Source organism: Perissodus microlepis, chromosome 17 (assembly GCF_051167445.1).
Source record: "Perissodus microlepis isolate ML-2025 ecotype Zambia chromosome 17, ASM5116744v1, whole genome shotgun sequence".
NCBI lineage: Eukaryota > Metazoa > Chordata > Actinopteri > Cichliformes > Cichlidae > Perissodus > Perissodus microlepis.
The window spans coordinates 16,499,218-16,525,801 of NC_140477.1; the positions used below are offsets into that span (position 1 = coordinate 16,499,218).

Consider the following 26,584-nt stretch of genomic DNA (forward strand, 5'->3'; position numbering starts at 1 on the left):
AGTTTGCAACAGCAGTCCACTCAGGGCATTTATATTGTAAGGTAAAGACCCCCGTGAGCAAGCAAGTGTCACCAGTGGGAAAGAAAAACTCCAGCAGAGGTAGGCTCAGGGAGGAGCAGCCACCTGCTTTGACTGGTTTGTTGGGCCAGAGTTTCATTATTTGAAATTTTGGCTGTATTTAATATAAAAAGCTCCCATTTTTTCTACAAATATGTCAAAAAGTTGAAAAGAAAAACAATTTAAAGCTAAACTAAGTATTTTTTGTTAGCCTTTACTCAGCATATATATATATGTGTGTGTGTGTGTGTGTGTGTGTGTGCGCGTGCGCGCTAGAAATTGCAATTTTATGTTTATATATTTTCTTGATGGTATCTCTTTCCGTGTTGAATTAATTTGACGAAATGCTGTGTAGACAGAGAACTCTAACACAAAACACCTGTGTAAACAAACAAACAAAAAAACAATAATGTCATGTTGTATCACAAGCAGAGCAGACACCAGCTGCTAGACTCTTAACAACAACCCAAATTAGTCTCCGTCTTATCAGACTTACAGCCACCTTAGTTTGTAGAATGAACCTCCAAACAAACGTTCATCAGCTAACATTGTTTTCCAGGTTAGGTAGATAATTTCTCTTCAGCTATAACATATTAATCCTTACATTTAGACCTGAAGTAGATCATTTTTTCCAATGGAATATCAGCTCCCTGGTTCTCGTCAAACTATTTGTGCAGTGTGCTAGGTTTATGACTTTTAAAACATTGGTCAATTTCAGAGGTTTTACTCTTTATGTCATCATTTGAAATTCAAAGGCTGTCAAATTTAAGTTAGCTGGAGGCCAAAAGGTCTCACAGGTTCACATCCCCCATTCCAGACATTGGGATTTAGCTCCTGTGGCCACAGACAGCTGAAAGGAGAGCTCTGAACATCGCTTCAGCTAAAAAGCTCCTACAAAAAGTGCAAATAGCTGTCCATTTATGCACACTCGATCAAACAAAAGTGGAGCAGCACACACTTTTTTATAACTTGGCTTAATCTGCTTTAAACTAGTGCCAGACTGCCTGCTGACTCAGTGTCAGAAAAACAACCCATGCACGTAAGGAAGCTGCAGTAGTCACTTCGGTCCAGTTAGACGGCAGTGTGATTCATGCTCTTCTGTTCCATTAACAGCACAGAGTTTACCCTTCACTTACAGCTGCACAGATTTGACTTTTCTTTCTGTCACACACATAACTGCCCTTCCAGCCATCTAGGAAAAATAAGCATTTATGGAATTTCCCCAAAAGACTTTTGTTTTTCTCATAAATAATTTAAACTAAATGTGAATCTTCATGTATTCTGACTTAATTAAGATATTAAACAGTAGCACATGAACCTGTTTTCTCCGCAGGCCGTTCCTGGTGCTGCCCCCGCTGATGGAGTGGATCCGGGTGGCGGTTGCCCACACTGAACATCGACGGAGCTTCTCTGTGGACAGTGACGATGTGAGGCAGGCTGCCAGGCTGCTGTTGCCCGGTGTGGACTGTGAACCCCGACAAATAAAGTAAGAATACGATGCCAATAACAACATTTACTGCACAAACCTGCTGGAGAATGAAGCTCAGTGTCATCCATTTATGAAACCTGTAAGCTTGCACATGCACGTTCAGTCAGCAGATGCTGCATTAGCATAAACTTCAACCAAGTCTCGTATACCAAACACAAGAATGACTTGCAACAATCACTCACACTTTATTTTAACAGAATCTCATCCACAGTGTTAGAACATGTAGATGAATATGGAGACATGATCAGCAGCTACTTGCACATTTACTTTCTGATTACAGATTTGAGGTCAGCTGTTTACATGTAACCTGACTTATTACATGGTGTTTACATCAGACAAAACATTTTAAGAGAGCAGTTTGACTTGAACAGACCTGATCAATATGTCATCCATTCATCCTCCTCAGTGTCCATCTCTTCTCTTTGTATATCGAACAGCTTTTCAGTAGAATAGTTGCGATTATTTTATTTTTGATTATTGAAAGGTGTGTTTTGCGATCACCCTCTACGGAATTTAACAAAAACTGTCACCAGAGAGTTTCATAAGCATGGTGCTGTTTTCATTTTCTTTTTCATGCTGTCTCTTTCCACCTTTTGCTGTCTCCTTTGGAAAGCAGGAATGTGCTGCTTTGCTACAGACAGGGGAAACACTGGTTCTATATCACCACACAGACAAAACATTATTACAACCGTGTGCAATGACACTGCAGTCCTGTTGCCCACGAAATGGTTGCTTTGAAGACGTGGACCCGCTTTGCAACTACCTGACGTCAGTTGCCGACTTCAAAACAACTCAGTCTGCTGTAGGTCTGTCAGTTTGGCTGGCAAATACATGGACTTTATCTATGACAATACAGCAATTAATGGATAAATCCCCACACATAAATTCATTTTAACTCTTATATTGTGCAATGAAACCATTTTGTCTACAGCTTTATATAAATAAGCAGCATTTAGGGATATCTAACTGACTTTTATCATCCCTTGACTTTTCCACCATTACCTGCAGGTTTACACGAGTGGCGAATTTAGTGAAGTCCTTCAGCAGCTGTTTGATGGCTTGCCATAAAAATTACAGGACACATGCGATCGTAACTCCACAGACTGCATATAAAAGATGGAAATAGATATGCATCACTAATTGGTCATTGTAGACTATGATTATGAAACCTCAGCACAAGCATTTTGACCATCATAATCATGGTTTTTTGTTATTGTTGTTGTTTTTTGGGTGGGGGGTAACCAGATGTGGCTGAACTATCTTACAAGGAAAGTTACTAATCAGTGGAAAGAAGCTTGCTCATTAAATGTTAACCAAAACTGGAGCACAGATTCTTGGATTCGGTTTTAAACCATAGTATTTTTCAGATAATTACAATTAAATGGTTTAAGGGGCACAAACATAGATTAGAGGACCTCTGTGATGAATAGCAACCAGCCACACCCCAATTATACACGACTTTAGCCCTTTAATACAATTTAATTTGTGTGAGTTTATTCATTAAGTTTATTTTTTATTTAATCTTAAAATTGGAAGCTGTGGGGATCGTCATACATTTAAAGCTGGGCTGCAGTTTTTGACACTTTTGCATTGGCTTCATTGTTTTCACCCACTGCGGTTGTTGCTGAGTGGAGCGTAAAGACTGACTACAAGGGATGGCAAGGACAGCCGGGAGAAAATATGGAGCCAAACTAAACAAATGAGTGTGATTAATGGAATAATGTGGGGATTATAGACAAAAAGTGTGCGCCGGCCTTTAGTTCACAGGAGCACACCCTGTATTGTTTTATTATTAATGACAACATTAACAACATGTTAACATTTCATCGTAGCCCCACAGTGAACTGAATTTCGCCTCGCACTGTAAAATTTAAAAGCTTTTTCATGAGGCTTGTCAGTTGCTAAACGAACTGTGTTTGTCCTTCTTTCTTGGACAGCAGTAACCTATAAATCTTCTCTCTGTATTTGTTTCTGACTCACTCACAGTCTCGCCTCGCTCGCCCTCTCTTTCTTCCCTCATTTGCAAACACTCCACAGCGGTTACAAAGCCGTGCACCATATTTACCTCGTCGCCACTTACTCTGTAATCTTTCTGTAATTTGTCACAGAGTCACCGGGTTAAGAGTTTTTTCACTTTTCATGTATTTGTAAAGAACTAATAAATGAACTACTTCGAGGTGCCAATTAATGCATCTCTTTGCATATGTCAGATTTAACTGTCATGTATATGTAGACCAACATCCGGCAAAGGTTTCTCTGTGAAAACTGCAGTTGTGACAGATGCTTGGATTAAGAGGCTTTACGGGGGACGTGAGTGGGTAATAATGAGTCACAGCAGAAGCCTTACCTGGAGAGAAGCTGCTTAAGAAAAGTACTGAACCAGAAGCAATCAAAGAGAAGTGAGTGTTGACAAACTCAGATATTAAGGAACTGACTTTCAAATTGAAGCAGATCAGTACTTATAAAGTTGCAAGTTTGTTTCCTGATAAGGAGAATTTGAGTTATGAAAGCCTGATCAGCAATCGTTTTCAGCTTCCCTCAGCATGTATGTGCTCGGATCTCAAAATCCATTTCTGACATAAGCTTCGTCTTAATCAAAGTAATAGATCTGCTGTTTCTGTCTGCAGAGCCGAGGATTGCTTCTGTGCCACCAGAAAGCTGGACGCAGCCTCCACAGAGGCCAAGTTCCTGCAGGATCTGGGCTTCAGGATGCTCAACTGCGGTCGGACGGACCTGGTCAAGCAGGCCGTGAACCTGCTGGGGCCCGATGGCATTAACAGCATGAGCGAGCAGGTCTGGCACCTAACACACCTACGCTCTCCTGCACACACACTCACATATATATAACAACTTTAAAATCCCACATTTGCACAGCTCAGGGGTTCGAGATACAATAAATTGTGGATTTCTAGCAAGTACCTGGCAACCCAGTGCAGTTCATGCACACATGCTGAGCACAGGCTGCTCTCTCTCTGAGTAATGCAGTGTGCTAAATTCTTATGCCACGATACAGTTTTCATGCATCTTTCTTTTTTTTAATGCAGAAGGAATAAGAGAGTTTTTCTTTGTGTCTGTTTGTGTGTACTGCACTAACCCTGCACAAATGTCCTGCCGCTTCTTCTCAAAGTAATAACTCAATTTCAAACTCCAACCTTTCAAATTTCACACACTGCAGTTTTGTCAAAGCAGATGCCGCCTCTGGGATACTTACAAGGTGTCCGCCAATGTTAATCATAACAAGACACGGCAGGAGTAAACGCAACACTGACGGGAGACTGTCAAAGTAAAACAGGAAGTACACAGAGGTTCAGACAGGAGGAGAGAGAGCACGGGGAGAGCACAGACATAACGGGCTGGGGAAAACATGGAATAAAACACAAGGAGGGGAAACGAGGGCTCACAGATACACAGGGGGTAATCAAATAAGGAACATCTTAACAGAACCTAGGATCCACGGCATAAATAAAGAACGAAATACAAAACACACGAAAACTAAGAATACTGGGCCAACATGGCCCAGGACCATGACATTTCTTAGATCCTCAGGTCTTAGCTTAAAATGAGCTTGCACCTAGTGATAATTTGCTTTATTGATTAACCTTTCACTTGTCTAAATTCTATATAAAACCTATAGTAAGTCAGAACCTTGCCACAGGTTTTAAGCCAGATCATTATATTTCAGTAAAAAAAAAATCATACATTTTATCACATATCTCAGCGAGCTGCGATTAACCACCGCCTAGTTGCCTAAAAAATCAGTTGTAGATTGCTGATTGTTTTTCTGTCAATCAACAGACTGATTATTCGTGTAGGAAACAATTAGTATTTGAACGGCAATTCGCCGACTGTGTGCAAACAACAGTCCAAGTGATTTGGCACTTGGACACAGGCAGTGGTTCGTTGGGCTTGTTTCTGTGATATCTGACACGTTCTCGCTCTGATCAGTGTCTGGAGTTCATGACAGATTAAACACCTTGGTGTTTTGATCCACTTCTATCCGACAAAGATTGCAGACGGTTGCGACCGGATGGTGGGTCAGTCTGAAGCAACATTTAGACGTTAACATCAAGTAACATCTACGTGAATGCCAGGATGCAGGGTTTCGCAGCAGAACGTAGATGATAAATGTTTTGCACTTGGTCCACCAGTGGTTTTAACTGGGGATTAAACTGGAATCTGTGTATTTGGTTCAGTTGTGCACCCTTAAGCACCATCGAGTGGATCCCAGTGATGCAGTCCTTTCAATCAGCCCTTGAAATATCACAAAAACAGCTTCATACATAAGTTCCTTATTATTTTTAGTTTTATTAACGCATGTGAGCATTTGTCTGTGATGGAGAGCTACATCTTACATGGTGGTTTGTTATTTGTTGGCAACGTAGATGTGTTAGTTCTTGGCAGTAAAAGGACCGTGAAAGCTGCTTCTCTAAGCTGCTGATGTATCACAGATATGTTGTTCTTGCAATAATCCTCATTTTTTTGTGTATTTTTGCTTTCTTTTTCACTTTTACAAAAATGTACTTGCCCTTCATGCCTAAACACGCTGCCTGCAACAACTTTCACTTGAGGACAGCAAAGGGATAATAATGAATAAAAGAAAATGGGACGTGGAATGGTTAACTAAACCTGCTCATCATATAAAACCACAATATTTCAGGTTATAACAGCTGTTTGTTTAAAACAGAAAAGAATAGCAGGGGTTTTATTTATTTATTTCTCCCTCATCCTCCTCCAGATCTAATATATCAGGTGAGCGAGGTAAAGACATCAAGTCCTTTGCATCTCCACGTCATGCAGTGTGACTAAGCCTCGCCCTCTTTAAGACCTCAAGGATCTGATTAAAATCCCTCAGTTTTACTTCCGTGACTAAAGCTAAAGATGCTGTAACCTCTGACTCACTCTGACTTCAGCAGCTGAGAACAGTCTCAAAAGTACATGAAATTATTGTTATTTTCTACATTTTTTTTAAACATGTAATTAAGATGAAGTCATAGTAGGATCCTTAACTTGACTTAATTCGACACACATTTCTTAAAACTCGCACCAACTCCTCTTGGCAATGAAAAAAACATTTTTTTCCTCTTAATCCTTTCAGCACAAAAATGCATATTTCACAGGTCTGCAAAGGAGTGGTCTCATCCCCACAGCCCCTGCCTCATGTGCTGCTATTAATTGCTCATTAAACACCACAACATGCTGGCAGTGGCCCAGCGGGGACATGAATGTAACCGCATGGATAACAAAGAAAATACAAATATAATAATTAGTGGACCTCGACCAAATGCAATGTAGTAACATTGCGGCAGTGGCGGCAGTGAAGTAACAAATAAACCTGTTACGACCCCAGCTCACTGGGGTAAGGGGGAGGAACATTAATTAACCAGATGGAAGAGGTTAAATGGGAGTTAATTAGTTTATTTTATAGATTTTTCCACCGGCAACGAAATTTTAGAAGCAAAGCAATCACAAGACAAAGAAGAAGAAAAGCAGAAGTGTGTTGCAGTTATTGTTTGTGGAGTTTTAGTTGAGGACCAGCTATTCAGGGCAAATATATGTGCTCACAAATAAGTCTAAAAGGTAACAAAAGTACAACAAAAACACAAGAAAGTGGTAGAATCCAAAAAGGTAGAGGGGTAACAAAGGAAAGACAGCATATATAAGCATACACTGAAGGCTGATGGGAACATAATTACTGGAAGAGAGAACAACCAGAGAGTTGGAGAAGACACGGGAAGTAAAACTAGCGCAGGAAATACTAAACACAGAGACAAGATTAACACTCGCCATAAAGACAGAAACGAAGAATTGAGGAAAAAGGAATGAACAGGAAGACAAACTAAGAAATCAAAATTTATACTAGAACAATCATAAAATGTCTCCAAAAGTGAACCAGAAATTCATTCTTCCACTTTGAGCAGAGACACCCAGACCCCCCCTTTGCTCAGCCACCTGCACCAACTCTTCTGGGTTACACCAAGATGTTCCCAAGCCAGCTAAGCGAGTGTCTAGGGTCTGCTACCAGTGGAACATCCCTAGGTGTTTTGGGTGCCTCCTTTCAATGTGGAGGAGTAGAATCTGTACTCTGAAACGTTCCTGATCTCCTCACCATTTGTCCCTAAGAGAGACACCCTTCAGATCCTCATTTTTCCTGTCACTACCCAGAGGTCGTGACCAAACAAGTATCCAAAACTCACTCTAGAAAATATAAGAACCAAAACTTGAAAACAATACAATAAATAAATACCCGAGTTTACCTGATGTCCCTGGCCAATGGTCGTACACTCATTGCCGCCTACCTAAAAAGAAAAAAGACAGGAGGCAGTAGCACCTCTCAGCCTAGTGCCAGGGATGTGTATGAATGAGAAATGCCTCAGCTAAGAAGAGGCAACACCCAATATCAAGTCACCTTGAACTTTGCAGTGTGCAAACAGGAGGTATGAGTCCTTTTAACAGTTTTCATGGTGCTGTGGATGGAGCCGGGGGCTGGAGAACCGGATTAATCAAAGGTGGCAGTAGGCGGGATGCAGGAGGAGCAGTCAGGTGAAGAAGAGCAAAGAAGCAGATGCGGGGGCTTGCACACACCACCCAGCATACTGATCGCTTAAATTACTCAAGCAGGGAGGAGAGGAGCGACTCAGAGCTGTAGCAGAGCGGCATCCAGCTACAGATTGTGCCATGAACCTCCTGTTCATCCTGAAAGTGGAAGGAGAAAGGATTTTTCTTTTGTTGCCTGCTACTGCAACAGTTTTCCTGCTCTGAGCACTGACAGGTCAGGTCAGTATCTCAGTCCCACTACAGCCAAGTGTCACTTGGGAATCTCCACCTTCGACGGTTCGTGGAAATATTGGCTATTCCCAGTGCTGCTAAGTGGAAGTTAATTGTGCAATCTGACTTTCCGCGGTCAATAAGCTGCGCCTAGTTAGGTTTAATTAAGATGTGCTTGGCAATTCTTCACTCAGACAATCTAAAAATAAAGTCCAGGTCTGGTTGATTAATGTTTGCTTAAACACATTATATATTGTTTATAATATATTACAAAAAAATGTGAAAAACAGATGCTTGTTAAATTGACAGATTGTGTTGACTTATGCTTTCCTTCCTCTCCCCTCACATAAATACGAGCCTGTGACATGCAGGCTTTTATCTCCTTGTAAAGGAGGCTAAATGGAGCAAAAGACCAGACAGCGTTACAGGAGCAATAAAGTAAAAGCTGGAGTCTGTCATAACGGCTAAGAGACATTTTGAACTCATCACGGTGCTCATCGCGGTCCGTCGTCTCTCGCCCTTTAGCCGTCTGCTGATTAAGTAGATTGCTGTCCAGGAAATGTTTAAGAATGAATCACCACAAAGGGAGATCAGTCTTCAACATAAAGCGCTGTGGTGTGTTATGAGTGAGCCATAAAAGGCCACTGTGGAGCATAATGGCCCAGATCAGATATATGATTGAAGTCTGTTTTATGGAAGCTCATTTAAAACAGTTAGAAAAGTCTGATAAATGTGAAGATCTCGGTGCCTCGTTTACAATAAAGGTCATTTTTAAGTTGCTGATCTTATGCAATTCTTTGCAGTAGCACTTAGATGAAGCAGCTTCATCCTGCAGCATAATGTGTGTGGGCGTGTCAGAATACTCTGTGCATATGGAGACGCGCAGAGATAGAAGAAGTTATGTTAGGAGTTTCGCAGCCCACCTTTGTGCTTTTGCCCTTGTTGGGAAGACACGGTTATTTTAAGGGAGTAATGAAAAGGTCCAGTAAATAAGAAGCTGCGAGAAACTGCTGGATATTTCTCTGAGTTGTGTGCTGTGTGTGTATACTTATTATATCTCACTGCATTTTACAGAACGGGATCGATTGGTAGGCAGCAGTGAAGTTATAGCATGTACATAAAATGGTGATTTAAAGAAAATTATGTGAAGACTTCTAATAAACGAGCTAATGTTGTGGTTACGGTCAACACGATTGTCAGTGATTGTAGGATTTAGCTAGGTAAGCTAAAAGCCTTCAGGAACAGGTATAGACAAAGTAAAAACCGGAAGTGAAGTGATTGCGGAAGTTTTTCCACAGTTTTCTGCAGAATGTTTTTGCAACTGCTGCAGCAAACTGCTTCAGTGTCATCTGGGAATCCCTTTGCTCCTGCATTGATGTAACTCAAAGATGACTGGCTGGTGCTTTTAGTCTGACTGTGTAACAAAACGGTGTAGATGTAAATAGTCGTCATCATGTTATTATAGGAAGAGTCATTTTTATTGTGCCTTTCTGGTCTGACCATTCAAGGCTCTTAACACCGAGAGTCACTTTCACTGATTCATACACAGATTCATACTTTACTTATTCTGTGCACTTTAAGAGCTTTACCTGGAAACCGTTTCCAGGTAACCCAGCAATGATGATCTTGGACTGAGCACAGAAAGAACCCAGCAGACCAGCAGATAAAAACCAACCACTGTGCTGCAGCACATAGGTGTGCTGTGAGAAATAATCAGGTGTGCTGTGGAAGACTATCTGGTTCCACCTGATTAATACTCTTCCATCCAAGTACTAACCAAGCCCAACCCTGCTTAGTTTCTGAGATCAGTCGGGTGTGCTCAGGGTCGTATGGCTGTAAGCTGATTAGTGCTCTAAGTGACCTGCTTGAGTAACGGACATAACAAATACATTCTCTTCCACTGGAGGGCATTACAACTCCTTGCTCTAACTAACTGGGTTACCAACTGCCGGTAAAACACAAGAAGATGAAGAAGAAATTACATATTAGTCACAGGAATGAATAAATATTTGAAAAGAAAACGTAGTCAGTCAGACCTGGGTCCAAGAGAAAATTCCCACCCAGATGAAGGCCCTAGCATGAGTAGTGGTCAGAAGCAAGCAAAAAAAGGTATACTGGGGACAAACCGAGCCAATTTTGCTATGCCTGGTGTGCGGGGAAAAATAATCAATATGCTTTTTGTGACGTTTTTGTTTGGTGGTGTGCCCTGTAATTTTTCTAATATGAAATAGTGGCTCCAAAAGGTTTGGAATCATTGCACTAGAGCAAGGGTGTCAAACATATGGCCCTGGGACCAAAATTAGCCCACCAAAGACTCCAGTCTGACACTGGATGGCTTTGGAGAATGTAAAGGAAGGTATAGATTTTGGACTTTTAACTAGGGATGGGTATCGTTTAGGTTTTATCCGATACCAGTGCCAAACCGGTACTTTTGAAACGGTGCCGGTTCTTAAACGGTGCTCAAACCGGTGCTTAAAGAATGGAGAACACAAAACTGGTCCAAAAACCTCTCATGTTCAGCTGTTTTTTTTTTTTTTTGTAAAAAGATAACAATGTTAGCCTTTTCTGCAGCTATGGGGCATATATGGTATCACTCTTGGCTGGAAGCAGTGCTTAAACAATGGAAAAAACACAAACTTTGTCCAAAAACCTCTCATGTTTAACTGTTTTCGATTTTTTCTTTGGTCATTTTAGCCTTTTTGGCCAGGGTGAAGGGAGTATCTGCCATCAAACAAGAAGACAGCTGCATGTAACTACAACGGTGTTTGCTAGTTCACCTTACATGCATTAATGTAATAACGTGGTTAGCCTACTCAACGTAAATTATACACGAACAACATTACACTACTCACGCAGAGAAGAACGGCTGCTGCTGCCATCATCATCATCATCATTTCTGCTACACTGGCAGGGCTAGGGGCCAGGACTCTCCTCTTCGGGTTTTTGGGGGCTGTTGCTAACTCCGGGTCCGATAACAGGCACCACACCCGCAGTAGATACGCTCGGTGTGAGGTCTCGCAGCAAGCTATCAAATACGGCGCATTTTTCGGCTTTTAAAAAAAATGCTATGCGTCGCCAGGTGTTTCATCGGATTTGAGGTGTTACCTCCTATGACAGTATCACAGTATCACCTTAAAGCACTTGTTGCAGGCTGCTGAGTTTGCATATTTTGCTGTGAAGTACAGCCAGACTTTTGACCGCTTCGCCTTGGGCATTTTTAATCTGTAGCTCAGCTCTAAAAGAACGTACGTACCTGGACCCGCCTACTATCCTCGGAAACGTAAAATGATTGGCTAGAATTCAAAGTGTATGACATCTCAGGAAAAAAAAGCACCGAAATGTGCGCTGCTTTTCGGTCTGGTTACTACCGTTTATGTTTCTAACAGTGAGTAAAGTGGGTCGTAGGCTTCAAGGAGGCAGATGCCTTCACTTCTAAGACTTTAATTTAATCTGTTTTCAACCACCTGTCAGTTCATTGTCAAACTTCTAATTCTGTGCCTTTGGGTTTTCTTAATGCAACATTTAATTAGCATTTTAGTGACAAAGTATCAACGTTTCAACTATCTAGTTGTTGAGTTAAAGTGAAGTTGAAGAATTTGGAAGTAGTCTTCCTTCTTCATTATTCCATCCACTTTGTAGAACAGCTGACCTGAGGTTCACTGTGAACAGTGATGGTGGTGTTCCAGCAGTTTCCAGTACATGCTAGGCTTGAACCTTGGTGTTTCCCAGATTGTTCCTGAACATCTAAACCAATTATCTAACAGATGGTGACTTTTTAGGGGTTTTTTTTTTCCAAACCTTGGTAAAGTTGTGACACATCAGAATAACTTTAGTTTCTGATGATTTAGGAATCTGCAGTTGTTTCGAAATGCCCCCAAGAGACCTCTCCAACTTGTGTAAATATAGTTCTCTTTCTTAGATTTTTCCATCCACTTTGTTTAATGTACTGGTACCACTGTTACACTGGCCTTCTTAGACCTTCATTGAGTTTCTTGGACTTGGTCACTTGTTGTGAGTATGGGTCAGTTCAGTGAGTGCTGTCAAATAAATCCTGTTTATGGTAGCAAAGAGGCCTTAATAGGCCTTGGCCTTGTCTGGTTAAAATGCATTATAGAACCTTCAACACCATAACTCATAGGGTTATGTGTCACAGTAATTATTAAATGGTCAGCCTATTTGGGGGGGACATCCAGAGAGCCAAAGCTTATTGTTCCTTAACCTCCTAAGACCCGAACTCTTCCATGGCATGCATTTTTAATTTCTCTTTGATATTTGGGCATATTGGGACCCGATGAATGTAAAAACAAAGAATCACCAGATTTTTTTTTTTACCCGATTTTTGTTCCTAAGAAAAATGAGAGCCACGTATGAGGATATTTGTTTTAAATTTTGATGGAACAGTGGCAGTATAATGTCCTCGTAAGTGGATATCAGGCCCTTGTAGAGCAAAATTTAGTATTTTAGTCTAAATAACCCAAAAAGTGATGTCGACATATGTGGACGCCAGGTCCTAGGAGGTTAATGTAGGAGGGTGGTGCACCAGTCAGCATTGGTTCCTCATAGAAGGAAATTACTGTCTGAATCTACAGATGTGTTGAGAGGAAAGAATGCCCACTTTTCAACTAAATTTAGACATAGCAGGACGTCTTTTCAGCGACCACCAACGATTCCTTTTCACCTTTCACTCTTTAAACAAATCTCCACCTTGTTTAGACATCTGGAAAAGTCATCTCTCCCATCTCTTTCCAATGCCTTTTTGCTGGGTGGAATCTCTGCTACCATTCAACAGCTTCCCATTTTGGTACTATGTAGAAATATGTCATCCTCCCCCTTTCTTCCCCATCTCATCCTACAGGGAATGACCCCTCTCATGTATGCCTGCGTTCGTGGTGATGAGGCCATGGTCCAGATGCTTCTTGACGCCGGAGCGGACATCAACAGCGAGGTCAGTGTCAACTGTCCGCTAGTCAAATGCAGCAGTGTCACAATGATTGCACTTTTTTTTTTTTTGTTCTGGTCTAACATGTTTGTTCACATTTGTTTCTGTAAACAGTGAAACTATGAACCCACTTTGTGTTGCTCTTCCTTCCCCCTCCCCCTATCGTCATTGTCTCACCTGCTCTCAGCATGCTCTCTGTTCCCCCGGCAGCTCATTACACGAAGTGCACCAATAAGCAATAAGCGAGTATCACTGTTTTAACACTGATAGAGGAAAATGATCCACTTTGCAGGCAGTTATTTCATTACGTTTTACACTGTGAATCCAGCAGCAGTTTGCTTATACCACATCAATAATACATTTCTTTTATAATTGTGTGCACTTACTGTAACTTGCTACCACAGACTCTGCATGAAGCTTGAAAATCATTGCACCTATCTGTTGTACTTAACAGTGCACTGTTAGAATTCCTGTTTTTCTCTCTGTAGTGTGTGCTTGTATGTGTGTAATCACTTTAATTTTCAGTTAGAAAATGCAAAAGTAACACCATTTATGGGCTCTCCTTCACCGTAGTGACCTCATTATTGATCACTGTGATTGCTCCATTGCTTTGATGCTTGTGTTAAGTGCAGTGTTGACTCAGAAGCAAAGCGGTACCTGTAAAATCAACTGGTGGTTTATAGAATAAGAAAGATGAAGCTAACATAAATTCAAACAAAGTGAAAACACCTCATTTGCTCCTACTGGAGCCTCGCTGTAAAGTTTTATGCAGAGGCTTTGAGATATTATATCTGTCTGACATTTCAGCTATAACACCAATAAACAGAGGCGAGCTGAATGCTGTTTGCTCTCCAAAAACCATATCCTGCTTTAACTAGATCAACTGCCCCCAGAATGCGGCTCGGGAGGAATTTTGGTATGAATACAGCTGTGAAATTTTCACAGGTATAAGAAAGGGCAATTTTCTGTCAAAAAAGTTCAGTTTTTCAGATATTCTGTCCTCTTTGTCTTGTAATACAGATTACTTGTACCTGCAACCCAAAAGAATCTAAAACAGACTCAAAAGTAACATTTCTCCTATCATCCATATGTCCAGATTTTATGTTTTGTCAAAATTTTGAGCTATTTTTCCCAGAACTTTCATTCAACAAGTCTCATTTCGACATAATAACCCCAAATTTTGGCTTATGGGTTGCAAAAATAATGGTTTAGTTTGTTTTCTTTTTCAGGAGCAAAAATCTTAAAATACAAAAACCACTGATAAAACTGGCATAAGGGGCGAATTGAATTTCCATTGAAAACTAGTGTTTAGGTTCTGATTTAGAGCCTCAGACATGAGTTTACGAGCAGCGCAGCTCTTCATCAGCCAGCGGTACACGTTAAATCAAATGATGACCATTGGATAGAAAAAAATACAAACATTCACAAATCAACATGCATGTCTTACAGTATGGAGACAATAAGGCCCTGTACTATGAAGCAGGTTCATCAGAAATCTGGATAAGTGCCCCCAAGAAGGTGGTTATCAACTGCTGCATCAACCCAGGTTTTATCACTGTAGTACGGGGTGGTGTTGGCACCATCACACCAATTACAAACAGAGAAAAGTGTACTCACACCAGAGAGACTGAAGAAAAGCTCACAGCAGCAGGTTTTTAACCATGAAAAAAAGGGCAATCTGAGACGACATACCTACGCCGTGGCTGAAAAATCCTCCACATCATGCAAACATTGAGTCCCTAGATCTAGACGGTTATTCATGCAGCATGTGGAGTGTTTTTCAGTGTAGACGCATTCTTCTTATGTGTTTTGAATTGTAACAATAGATGGCACAAATTCTTCAATCCAGATCTGGAGTGACTCCAAAAACATCCCACCAAAATCTCACCTATGGTAAAAATTTACATGCGAATCCATCTGTAACTCTGTGAGTAATCCTCCTAACAAACAGACAGACCGAGCCAATCACATAATCTCCCTGTGGAGGTAAAAAGTTGAAAAAACAATGACCTGGATAACCCCGATAATCCCGAGGTAGACGTTGACATTTTGCTTTGAGCGCTTCAAAGCTACACAGTTAAATTCACCTCTGCCGCTTTTAAACTGTAACCGTAATCAAGACCAAATCTGTCTGTGTGGATAAATACATGCACAGAAAAGCAGACCTAAGCTTCTAAGTAAAGTAAAAATGAGTTAACTTCTTCTCTGCAGTGACAGCCTGTGACTGGCTCAGTTTCTGCTGGAACTGCCTCTTATTATAACGTCATAAATAATTCATTCCTGTAAAAACATAAGCTCTAACAGTCCCACTGTTGTTTAGCATCAAACCTCAAATGAAACGTGGCGTATTATTTAACATCTGTTTGTCCTCCAGGCGACATTTAGAAATAATTTCCTTAATATACTCAGTGATAAAGCAGCTTTAGAAACCACAGAACAGCATAAGGCTGGTACGGCTGTTTGATTTTATTCACTCGCTGCTTCGCTCGTGAGTCAGCACCGCCCCTCTCCTCGGCGTTAGTTGTCGGTGTTTGTCGTCGGTGTTTGCTGTCAGTGTTGCGCTTTTTCTCTCTTAGTTTCATTCCCCTTTGAAATGAAACGCTAATAAAGGGTGGAGCTGTAGATACAACAAAGTGTGGTGAGAGAGCCTCGTCCAGGCAGATGCTCTTTGACGTTTAGAGTGAAAATTGAGATGAGAGGCAGGATTCAAGCTGCTAAAGATTTTCTATGAAACTCAAGAGGAAAATCTCCCTGTGCCATCCTGCCCTCCTTTGCTTACACTTCTCCCTTCTGCATACTGCTTCTCACTCCTCCTCTTTCCCCCATCCCCCGCCCTGAGCTGTGAATGTTAATGGCTGTATATATAAATATATATATCTCTCTCCCTGAACTTCACCTATGACTTCCCAGGTGCCAAGCACAGTAAACAAGCACCCCTCAGTTTATCCTGAAACGCGCCAGGGGACGCCACTCACTTTCGCCGTGTTACACGGACACGTCCCTGTCGTGCAGGTAGTGATGTTTATGACCTGTAACCATTAACCTGTGGCCCTTGCCCTATCCTTTGTACCAAAATGAGGATAATAATGATGATGGTGATTATTATGATGGTGCATCATAATAATGATGATGCCAAATGACCTTTCTTTCTCCTTCTTGGTCCTTTCTGTGCAGTGTTTATCTCAGTTATGTGGAGAGGGCTTGGCTCAGGATTATGTATGCTCCTAAAATTAAGTGTAGGTCTGACCCAGGCCCCTGTTTCCACCCTAATCTGAAGACTGATCCTGAAGTAAGAAGTAGTAAGAAGCTTGAAGAGCAGCACTGATGCACAGCCCCCCAGGGATGCCAAAATTTGAGTGTTTTGTTCAGTTTTAATATATAAAACACATTTTATTGCAGTCATTACTGTGTGACCTGACACGGGCTGAAAGCCTGATGAACACCAGCGCCTCCAGGATTTTTTCAATTATTAATCTGCATCAGCGCAAATCAGAGTTTTGGAGATATAATGTCTTCGTCTTCAGCTCAACACAGACGAATAAGACCCCCACACAGCATAATGATCAAGCATAGCTAGAATGTCAGTGACTTTCTGAGCTGGTTTAGGTTTCCACCAGTTGAGGTTTTTCCTCTTGCCAAGCCTGACTGTAACATCCCCTCTTCTCCCTCTACCTGTATTTTTTTTCTCCCTGCTCTCCCCCCTTTTTTTGGTTTGTTTTCCTCTTCCTCCCTCCCCTCTCCCCTCCACCTCCTCTGCCTCCCATCTCTGCCACAGTTGTTGCTGGATAATAGAGCGAATGTGGAGGGCGCCCTGCAGGATGGGGCGGAGAACTACACAGAGACCCCACTTCAGCTGGCTGCCGCTGCAGGTAATCGCACACAAGCAGCAAAGGCTCATCTTTAATTTGGGCTTCCGATGGATGTGCACACTTAACCCAAGTATTCTTATTCCCGACCGATGCCCCGTATATGGGATTAGTCACGACATGTTTGACTCCAAGCGCACCAGAAGGCGTTCTCACACAGTTGTAATTAATGCATCACTTTCAATTACTATCTGGGATTCCAGAGTGTAGGGAATTTTAAATTTTAGTTCTCATCACTGTGCTGCTGTATGGCAGAATGCACAGGAGGTATTTTACTCAGTAAAAACGAGCTTCAAACTCATGTTTTATTTTTCTAAGATCTGAGAATTTATTTATTTAACCTGAGGTTGGCGCAAAGAAATAATTGTACCTGTTCCAGATATAATCCAATATATGAATAATAATAATAATGGATTGCATTTATATAGCGCTTTTCGAGACCCTCAAAGTGCTTTACAATTCCACTATTCATTCACTCTCACATTCACACACTGGTGGAGGCAAGCTACAGTTGTAGCCACAGCTGCCCTGGGGCAGACTGACAGAAGCGAGGCTGCCATATCGCACCATCGGCCCCTCTGGCCATATAAAAATCCACAAACTGTAAATAAAAGATGGACATAGCTACTGCGACATCAGCCATTTGTTTATGGGCTTTTTAAAAAAATTCTAATTCAGATTTTTTGTTTCTTTTTTTCTTTCTTTTCTTTTTGTATGTGATTGTGACCATTCCTGGACAGAAGTTTGGATGGGAGACTAGCTCCTTGCTAGCAAGTGGTAGCTTACTTTGTTAGCAAGGTGTACCGGTAATTTACTGTTATACTAAATTGCCATTTTTAGCTAGGAAAAGACATGAAAAAAACAAAAGTAACTTACTTGAGAAGACTTCTTTTAGTATATTTCAGTATTACTGAACTATTACAATAAAGAGCTCATCATTAATGAGTGCTTATTTGTATGTTTTTTGGTGCAAGCCTAAAGAGGCTGTGACACTGACTTTATTTTCAGCTCTGGGGATTTCTGCTTGTTTTCTACACCAATTAAGCAAGATACACTATTTTAATTAGTAAGCTTTAAAGATGCCAGTGTAAATCCTTTGCAGCACCAGTCCAAGTTTGGAAACACGGTCATCTTTTCAGCTTCTAAAGTGGCAAACCTCACATATAGAATTTGTCCAGTTTATTTGCATTACTTTACATTCAGACCTGCTAACAAGTTGAAATCCGTTCACAAGTGTTACCAAGGGTGGCTTGGTGAGGTGTAGGAAGCCACACTGCCATGGTAACAAGGGATTAAAACATACAACCACAGATAGTAAATGTTTTTCACATCCTTTTCATTAAATAGTAAATGTGGATGAAATCAAGATCAGCTCCAAAGCTAATATTGTTAATGAACAGTAATGAGTAAGAGGCTTTCTAAGACCCAGAATAACTTTATGCAGGTCCAGGCTCGTGTTTTGATGTCTTGATCCCCAATTCGATCATCATGGTTATGGTGTTTTGTTTGATGCTGTGTCCAGTCTGATAATGTCAAGTTCTGGTCTGCTAAGTAGAAAACTCTCCGAGACAAAACCCCAGCTTGGACTATAAAATTTGCACAAATAAATAATAATTTATACCTTAAAAAATGAGTATTTACATACATCTACTATATCAGATGTAGATATAAACATAACAAGTTTATTGTAGTTAACTGAAACTAAATACTATGTGCATATATATTTAAAAAAAAATAGAGACAATATCTGTATTGTTTGATAAAAAATGTCATTACAACTTGTTTTTCTTGAGACTTTGGATATCTACAACACTGTGAGTCAACAGCAGTGATTTTTTTCTAAATCTTACTTCTGTCCTATGCCTTTTATAAACAATAATTAAAAAGACTAAAATGTGCAAATTCCAAGCAATGAAAAGAAACTAAAATAAATACTAATTTGAAAATTCTGATACATAGACAACTTTTTAACAAAACTGGATTTAGACACAACACAATATTGATAATATATATATTTCAGAAACATAGATAGGAATCGCAGCAACTCCCAGTACTTTTTTCCATATTGGGCCAAATTTACTAAGGCATTGCACCAGTGAGTAAAGAGAAAAAAAATACTGTTTCTATTTATAAAGAAAGCACAGTGACTGTGCACAACTTTTGTTAGTAACCCGTAAAACTGACCATGCCTATGAGCAAATACATAGTTTAAGGGATTTAAGGTGGTCACATCACAGATAGACAAGTGCAGTGGGACAGACGGAGACTTCGGGGAGTAATCTATAGAGTAAAGTAAAACTTTGAAGAGGATAGTGGCTGAATTTCTGCTTTGATTAGCAAACGTTACCTACATTTATTATTTGCTGCTCGTGTCCTCGGAGTAAATAGTAACTCTTGCCCTCTAATATATGCACAGGACTAAAGCTGTACCTTTCAAATGTGGGTGTGTGTGTCCTCCCTTTTTTAATCTCTTCCCTCTGTCATCCTCGTTAGGTAACTTCGAGCTGGTGAGTTTGCTTTTGGAAAGAGGGGCTGACCCCATGATTGGAACCATGTGTCGAAACGGCATCTCCTCCACCCCGCTGGGAGACATGAACTCATTCAGCCTGGCAGCAGCACATGGCCACAGGTGATACAGACAATCGCACAGACACGCACACACACATGCACTCTCAAGTTCCAGCCAGCCAAGACGTATCCATTACCACAGTATTGATCCATTTACACACTCTGCCCCAGTCCATCTGCCTCTCACAAAATCCTGCAGCACACGAGAGGCAGATATCTCAGTTTCCCTGTCGGACAGCAGGCAGCGATAAGCGCCGCAGTCTATTCGGCCGCTCTCGTGGCTTCGGTTTGACATAATTTTCCTGCAGCTGAGTAAGACAGAGCCCATTAACATTCAGAGCAGCGAGGGCTGTCAGGAAATGGAGTGGAGTGGAAAGCCAACAACACAATGCAGCATTATTAGGACAATCAATTATAGTGTGATGGTCATGCTGCAGTGTGATGTGAGCAGGTTAAAGCTGCATTAGGGCTGTGAGACACTAGAAGTTCTTATTTAACATCAGATAAAGTTTATATACGAGCATCAGGAAGCAAACAATAAAAGGATTAATGTAGCTAGTTGTTAACAGTGAAGGTTCCAAGACCCCTGCATTTCTATCTGTGGTATTTTGTCTATCAGTTGCCAGAGTTATTAAACAAGGCTTTGAGAATGTATGTAAAGCATAAGCAGTCATGCAGAAGAGCACAGGAAGATGTGAGTGTACGCTACAAGTATGTCCAAGACAGCCTCCGTAAGTGGTTTGGTGGATTATATTACAAAGCATCTTGGATGTAAACTTGTAAACTTGACGCATTTTAAAAAACATAAACTGGATCCTGGGCGTGTAGCTATAAAGATAGTGTTCATATCTTTGGAAAGGAAAACAAAATATTCCTTTTTCTGACTTTGATTACAGTATAAAAACAAAGAAACTGTGTATATGAGGAATATGAGGAAGAACTTATTTGCTAAATGAGTCATTTTGTTCGGTTCTCACTCTGGTCATCTGGATATTACTAGTGTTCGTTTTTATTGTTATGTGCACATATCCATAGGTGTGAAAATTGAGGCGGGCCTGTATAAAGTTTAGTTTCTAGCTTAGTTTTTTTTACATAAGGGTGTAGGTCTTGAGTATCTTTCAGATTTAAAACATTTTTTAAACCATCTGGAGCATTGACGTATCTTGGTTTTGTACTTTTAAAAATTTATTTATTTTTAGAAATAAACTGAATCTAATAAAAAAATGGTTTGATAGTAATAATGTTTCCTGAATGTCGTATCGACTGGATGGTTATGTTTTGAGTTAAGGCACTTCCTTCCTTAATCACTAGTTCTTATGTTTTCCAGTCAGTTTTACTTCCTCTTTTTGGGGATTTTTCTTTTTCCATCCTTGTTACCTGTCCGCCTCACCCAGTTTAATTTCACCTGCCTTGTCTTCCACACCTGTTCCCTATCCACCAATTGCCCTCCTGTGTCCGTTAACCACCCACTCCAGTGTACGTGTTTAGACTCCAGCTTCCCTTTGTTCTTGGCCAGATGGTCTTGTTCTCACTGCCAAGTGGTTCGGCACTTTCAAGTCTGGTTTCTTGTTTCTAGTTTTCCCTCCCTGTGTATTTTTATTGCCTTGGACTCATTGCTGTCTTTCATCTATATGTTTAATGGACTTTGCCTTTTGCCTGCTCCCCATGTGGTTCGTGTGCTTCACTGCTGTATTTTTTTCTTTCTGCCTATCTTCTGACTAATTATTTGGATTCTGGGCTTTTACTAAGCCTCTGTGTGCCTTTGCATTCATTAAACTTGTCAGCTATCTACTCATCAAAATATCCAAGATATTTGTTTCTAGTGAGGGTGGAAACGGTGAAGGTAGGATTTCAGAGACAATACAGTTGTGGGCAGAAGTTTGTATCCCCTCCTCATGGGCATGAATTTCATGGTATTTTGGGGATTTAATTACTTCTTTGAACTTTTCTTTTCCCAGGGTTGAATGATTGTAAAGTAAACATCTTTAATGACTTCAAAAATTCAAGAGTTGGGTGCATTTACTGTGGATTTTCTTTGATCCACACAGAGTATAAAAATATGCATACGGATTAAAGTGTATACATACAGTCACCTAAATATTTTAATAAGTGGAAATGAAGGTTCTGCAGTTGTTGTTTTTATTAACTTGACAAAGCCAAGCTCTATTAAGTTCTTGTTAGTGATTATGATTGACTTCTGGTAGTTTCTCTTTGCCAACATGAAACAAATTTGTTTGACAGCGCTCATTGTCCAAGGAACTCAATGAAGATCTAAGAAGGAGGATTGTAGATTTAAGTTGTGAAGGTCTCTTGGACCTTCCAAAGACATGCAGTTTGTGGGGATAGGTTAATTGGATCATCCAAATTGCCACTAGGTGTGAATGTGCGAGTGAATGTGAGTGTGAATGGTTGTCTGTCCTTGTGTGTTAGCCCTGCGACAGACTGGCGACCTGTCCAGGGTGTACCCCGCCTCTCACCCTATGACAGCTGGGATTGGCTCCAGCACCCCCCGCGACCCTGAAAAGGATAAGCGGTAGCGAATGGATGGATGGATGGAGGTCTCTTGGAGTCATTTGTAAATAGCTGCAGATTCCAAGATCAGTCCAAGCAATTGTTATATGGATGTCTCACCACCAATTCTGGAAGGAGACCCAAACTGTCACCCCTGATAGGTAACTGATTAGGATGTTCAGGAACCATCAAGGCTCAAGCCTGCCATCAACTGGAAACCTGCTGGAACATCAGCATCACTGTCCACAGTGAAGTGAGTTTCACATCTCCATGGACTGAGAGGCAGGTGACCAAGAAATAAACCCCTGCTTCAGAATGGACACCTTCAAGCTCAACTGAAACTTTCTGCTGCCCACCTGGACAAGCCATATGTCTTCTGGAGCAAGGTTTTATGGTCAGACGAGACAAAGATTGAGCCTTTTGGCCACAATGACAGGAGCAGTGTTTGGAAGAGTAAAGGTGAGTCTTTCAAACTGAGAAATACCAGCTTTAAAGCACACTGGTAAAGCACATCATGCTCTGGGGTTAGTTTGCTGCCAGTGGTACTGCTCCATTACACAAAGTGGATGGAATTACCAAATTCTTCACCTTCACCTAAAATCCACAGTTTGAAACTTGGACAGGTCTGGGTGTTCCAGCAGGACAACAACCCCCAGCATACATTAGAACTGGTTTTTCATTGGATAAAGCAAGCTAACATTAAGCTTGTTTTCCAGCTTAAAGGATTTGTTTGACAGCACTTGCTGGATTGACCAACTCTCAGAACAACAGGAAAGTCCAAGGAACTTAGTGAAGATCTAAGAAGACCAGCGGTACTGGTATTCGTACCGGTCTACTTTGCTTTTGCAACTAGTATTTCTCATGTTAAAAGTTGACAAATTTCAAAGGTATTTCTGTCTCTGGTCATCATAACATTGGGTCATTCCATCCCAAATCACTGTGTACTTTCAGCTTCACTAAAAAGTGTGGACACATATAAAGATTGGTGTGAAATTTTAGCTTCACATGAAAAATGGTTCGTCAACTCACTTGCATGTTTTTGTTTTGGGTTTTTTTTTTTTTTTGCACTTTAAAATCTGAGGCCATGTTTGAACCCACAAAATTGTGGTGTGAAAAAGTGGGCCAGGATGTATAATTTGGGACAGATACATTAAAAAAAAGCCTTAAGTTAAAAGTTTAAATATGACCCACAAGCAAGCACACACTCATTTTTTTTTTTTTTTTAAACAATCGTGGCATACAAAGCTCCTGTGCACAGTTCTGTCCAGAAAGAGGTTTCTGTTAAAGAACTTGTCTGCACAGAGCCCTGACCTCCGTCCCACCCAACACCTCTGGGTGGCAGTGAGCCACATCTTATCTGCATCAGTAATGCTCTTGTTGCTGAGTGGAAGCAAATCTCTGCAGGTTTAAGACTGTGTAAAAAGCCTGAAACCAGAAGGATCGAGGTGGTTACTGCAGCTGAGAATATGCAGTGTTTGGGTTTATGCATGCATGCATTGTAATTCTGCTCAAACCTGAGAAAACCAGCAGCATGTTAGTACCAATAAAACAACATTTTATGATCAAACAGCCTCCCCTAACAGGACATGATGATTCGCTGCACTTGGACTCCAAACGAGGCCCTCCTCGCTGAAGCAGATGGTGCAGTGATGCATTATCAGGCCGCGATCACGCTGTTTATGTTACATGCTGGAGTCCATTCTTCTCAAAGAAGGGCGTCTGTTACTGCTGCGCCGTTGTGTTGCTCAGATCCGATACAATGTTGATGGAGTACAATAAATTTGGAGATTTGGAACAGTTTTTCTTTTCAGCCCGATCCCTGTAAGAGTCATATATTATCACTCCTACATGCTGGCGATGCAGGTTCAGAGTACAATGGGACATTTGTAGTCAATTAAGAGTGAGCACCAGTGAGAGCTACAGAGCCAAATGGGCTTAATGTGGATTTAATGCAGCTTGTGGGTGTCTAACTTGGAACCATTTACTTCACAGCGTTCCTTCATATTATTCGACCCCAGGCCAGATGTTTACCTCTCGCCCTGACCCTGTCATTTTGTCTCATCTCTCTTCTCTCATCTAGGAATGTTTTTCGGAAGCTCCTGTCCCATTCAGACAAAGAAAAGGGGGATGTGCTGTCCCTGGAGGAGATTCTAGCTGAGGGTTCAGATCCAGGGGAGAAGAGGTTGGCTCCCCAGGCCAACGGTGGAGGGACCCTGCGAACAGGAAAGGCCAGACTGAGGGCCCTGAGAGAGGCCATGTACCATAGCGCAGAGCACGGCCATGTGGACATCACCATAGACATCCGCAGCTTAGGTCAGATTTACTAATGCATGCTTCACTGGCACAAATGCATCGCTCTCCGCTGCCTCCAGCTGTCATGAAGATGTGCTTGTGCTGTCCTGTCCTGTCCTGTCCTGTGCTCGCGTCCTCAGAAATCCCAACTACTCATCCAACCATGAAACGCTCGCACAAGTAGGACTTTTTATATCCGAGGTGATAATAACTCGGTCGAAGGTGTGAGCACGATGACGGAACTGTGTCCTCGGGCAGTGCTCATTTTGTAAATGTGGCAATCATCAGCTTGCACCCCAGCTCATTGAGCACAAGACCTTATGTGGTCTGCTGATTAGGTTTTGATGAGGATTCATTGATTTTAGTCAGCAAAACAACCTCACAGTCAATTTAGTAGCTGTTCTGTACTGTCAGGTTATCAGGTGATACTTTGCAATTGTTGGTTTTTAAGGATAGATTTAAGAATTTTCAGATGCAAGTAGTAAGCTGTCCAAATGTAAAAACCAGCACCATCTAAAAGTCACCAATTAGCACCTTATATCCCATTTGTTAAACCAGTTAAAAAACCAAAGTGTTAAACTACACATGAGATATAAGCTGCTAATTAGCGAGCTTTAGGGGTGTTGGTACACAGCTTCTACAACTGTGGGCACAATGTTTCCAGGATTTAAGCTAATCTGTGAGTGATGAGCTTTTAAAAATTTCTTATCCACATTGGTTTAAAATTTGCAGATGATAGTAACAATTAAGATCATTTTCTGTGGCTGGATTATTTAGCCAAGATACTCTTTTTAAAAAATATTAAAGTGTGGAAAACTGAGAAATTGACATCAAAATTACAAACTGTACATAAAAGATGGACACGAGCTGCTGTTTTGGCCATTGCGTAGAGATGTAATCAAACAGAAGCCCAACGCCCATCGTTTATGTTTCATTAAAGCGTGGTTGCGTGGTGAGCGCTGTGTTGATAGTTAAAATTTTAGTTTGTGATCCAGTCGTGATCACAACGTCTGTGGTAAAGAAAAAATAAAATAAAAATAAAAATTAGTTCTCCCTTTTTTAAATTTGTCCCCTGTAAAGAAAAACAAAGGTGCAAACTTCAACCTCTCCCATTGTGATCTTGTTTTTTTATGTGATCAGTTTTGTTTGTTTGTCTGTTTGTTAGCAGTCCAGCATCAAGTTTTCAAGATATCGTGTTCAAATTTTGTGTGACGGTGAATAACAATATCAGCTGATTTAATGAAGATTTGAAGATCAGTAAAATCTTTACATAACAAACAATTTTTTATGGATCGTTTTAAAACTTCCCAACAATAATGTAGTACCCAGCTGGCTAAGCATTTGACCTTGACCTTTATTGCCAAGGTCGAAGTTAACCTTGAAAAAAATTTCAGAAAACCATACTGAGTAATATCGTATAAAAGGGCATGCCGTACACATTTATTTTTTCAATATGACGCCCTACGATGTCACACTGACAGCTTTTTTTACACACAGTCCCCCATTTTCAGAGGCTCAAAAGTGGAGCGTAACTTGCATTAATCTGAAATAAAAGGATTGCTTTTAATAACTGGATGAAAATCCCTTGGCGTTAATGATTGCCTGAAGTCTTGAGCTCTGTATCCTCCTTTGACATGCTCTGTGTACAGAGGCAGAATTACTTAAATGTCTTCATTGTCCAGGATCTTATGGATGTGACTGTATTTGAGGGGTTAAATCAGGTAATCAAGTTACCCTCGCAAAGCATAAAATCCAAATAAAAAACCCACCTGTATCAGGCTGTAAACGTCATTAATTTGTGCTTTTAGGTTGCACATTTTAACACAGTGGATTAGAGGAAATGTAGTTTTTGCCAATTAGCGTTATTTTTCTGTTGTAAAGGCTTGTCTGGACAGTAATTACAACCACTAATGCTGCTTTTCCAGCTTTCCTAGCAGGAGCAATCCTGTCCTGAAACAACACACAGACAGACAGACCTGAAAAACTGAGAAGTTGTGCCATATGTTTTAATATACAACTTTTTGCTGAACAATATTGTAGAAAAGGAGGACGACTTGACACACCGTCCGTGTTTATTTGTCAGTTTTTTATTAGGAG

At 40.8% G+C, this 26,584-nt stretch overlaps 1 protein-coding gene across 2 annotated transcripts in view; it reads left to right on the forward strand.

Moving 5' to 3' along the window:
* LOC146369424 (ankyrin repeat- and BTB/POZ domain-containing protein 3-A) overlaps positions 1-26,584 on the forward strand; it is a 231,545-nt gene that overhangs the window by 191,768 nt on the left and 13,193 nt on the right. Inside the window, exons 4-10 of one of the 2 annotated variants that reach the window (XM_084910924.1) lie at positions 1,391-1,543; positions 4,174-4,339; positions 13,167-13,256; positions 16,161-16,262; positions 17,026-17,119; positions 19,610-19,745; positions 24,276-24,508. In XM_084910924.1, the coding sequence (XP_084767050.1) occupies positions 1,391-1,543; positions 4,174-4,339; positions 13,167-13,256; positions 16,161-16,262; positions 17,026-17,119; positions 19,610-19,745; positions 24,276-24,508 (974 nt within the window). The remainder of the gene's footprint in view (positions 1-1,390; positions 1,544-4,173; positions 4,340-13,166; positions 13,257-16,160; positions 16,263-17,025; positions 17,120-19,609; positions 19,746-24,275; positions 24,509-26,584) is intronic. The other variant, XM_084910925.1, reaches the window with a different exon arrangement.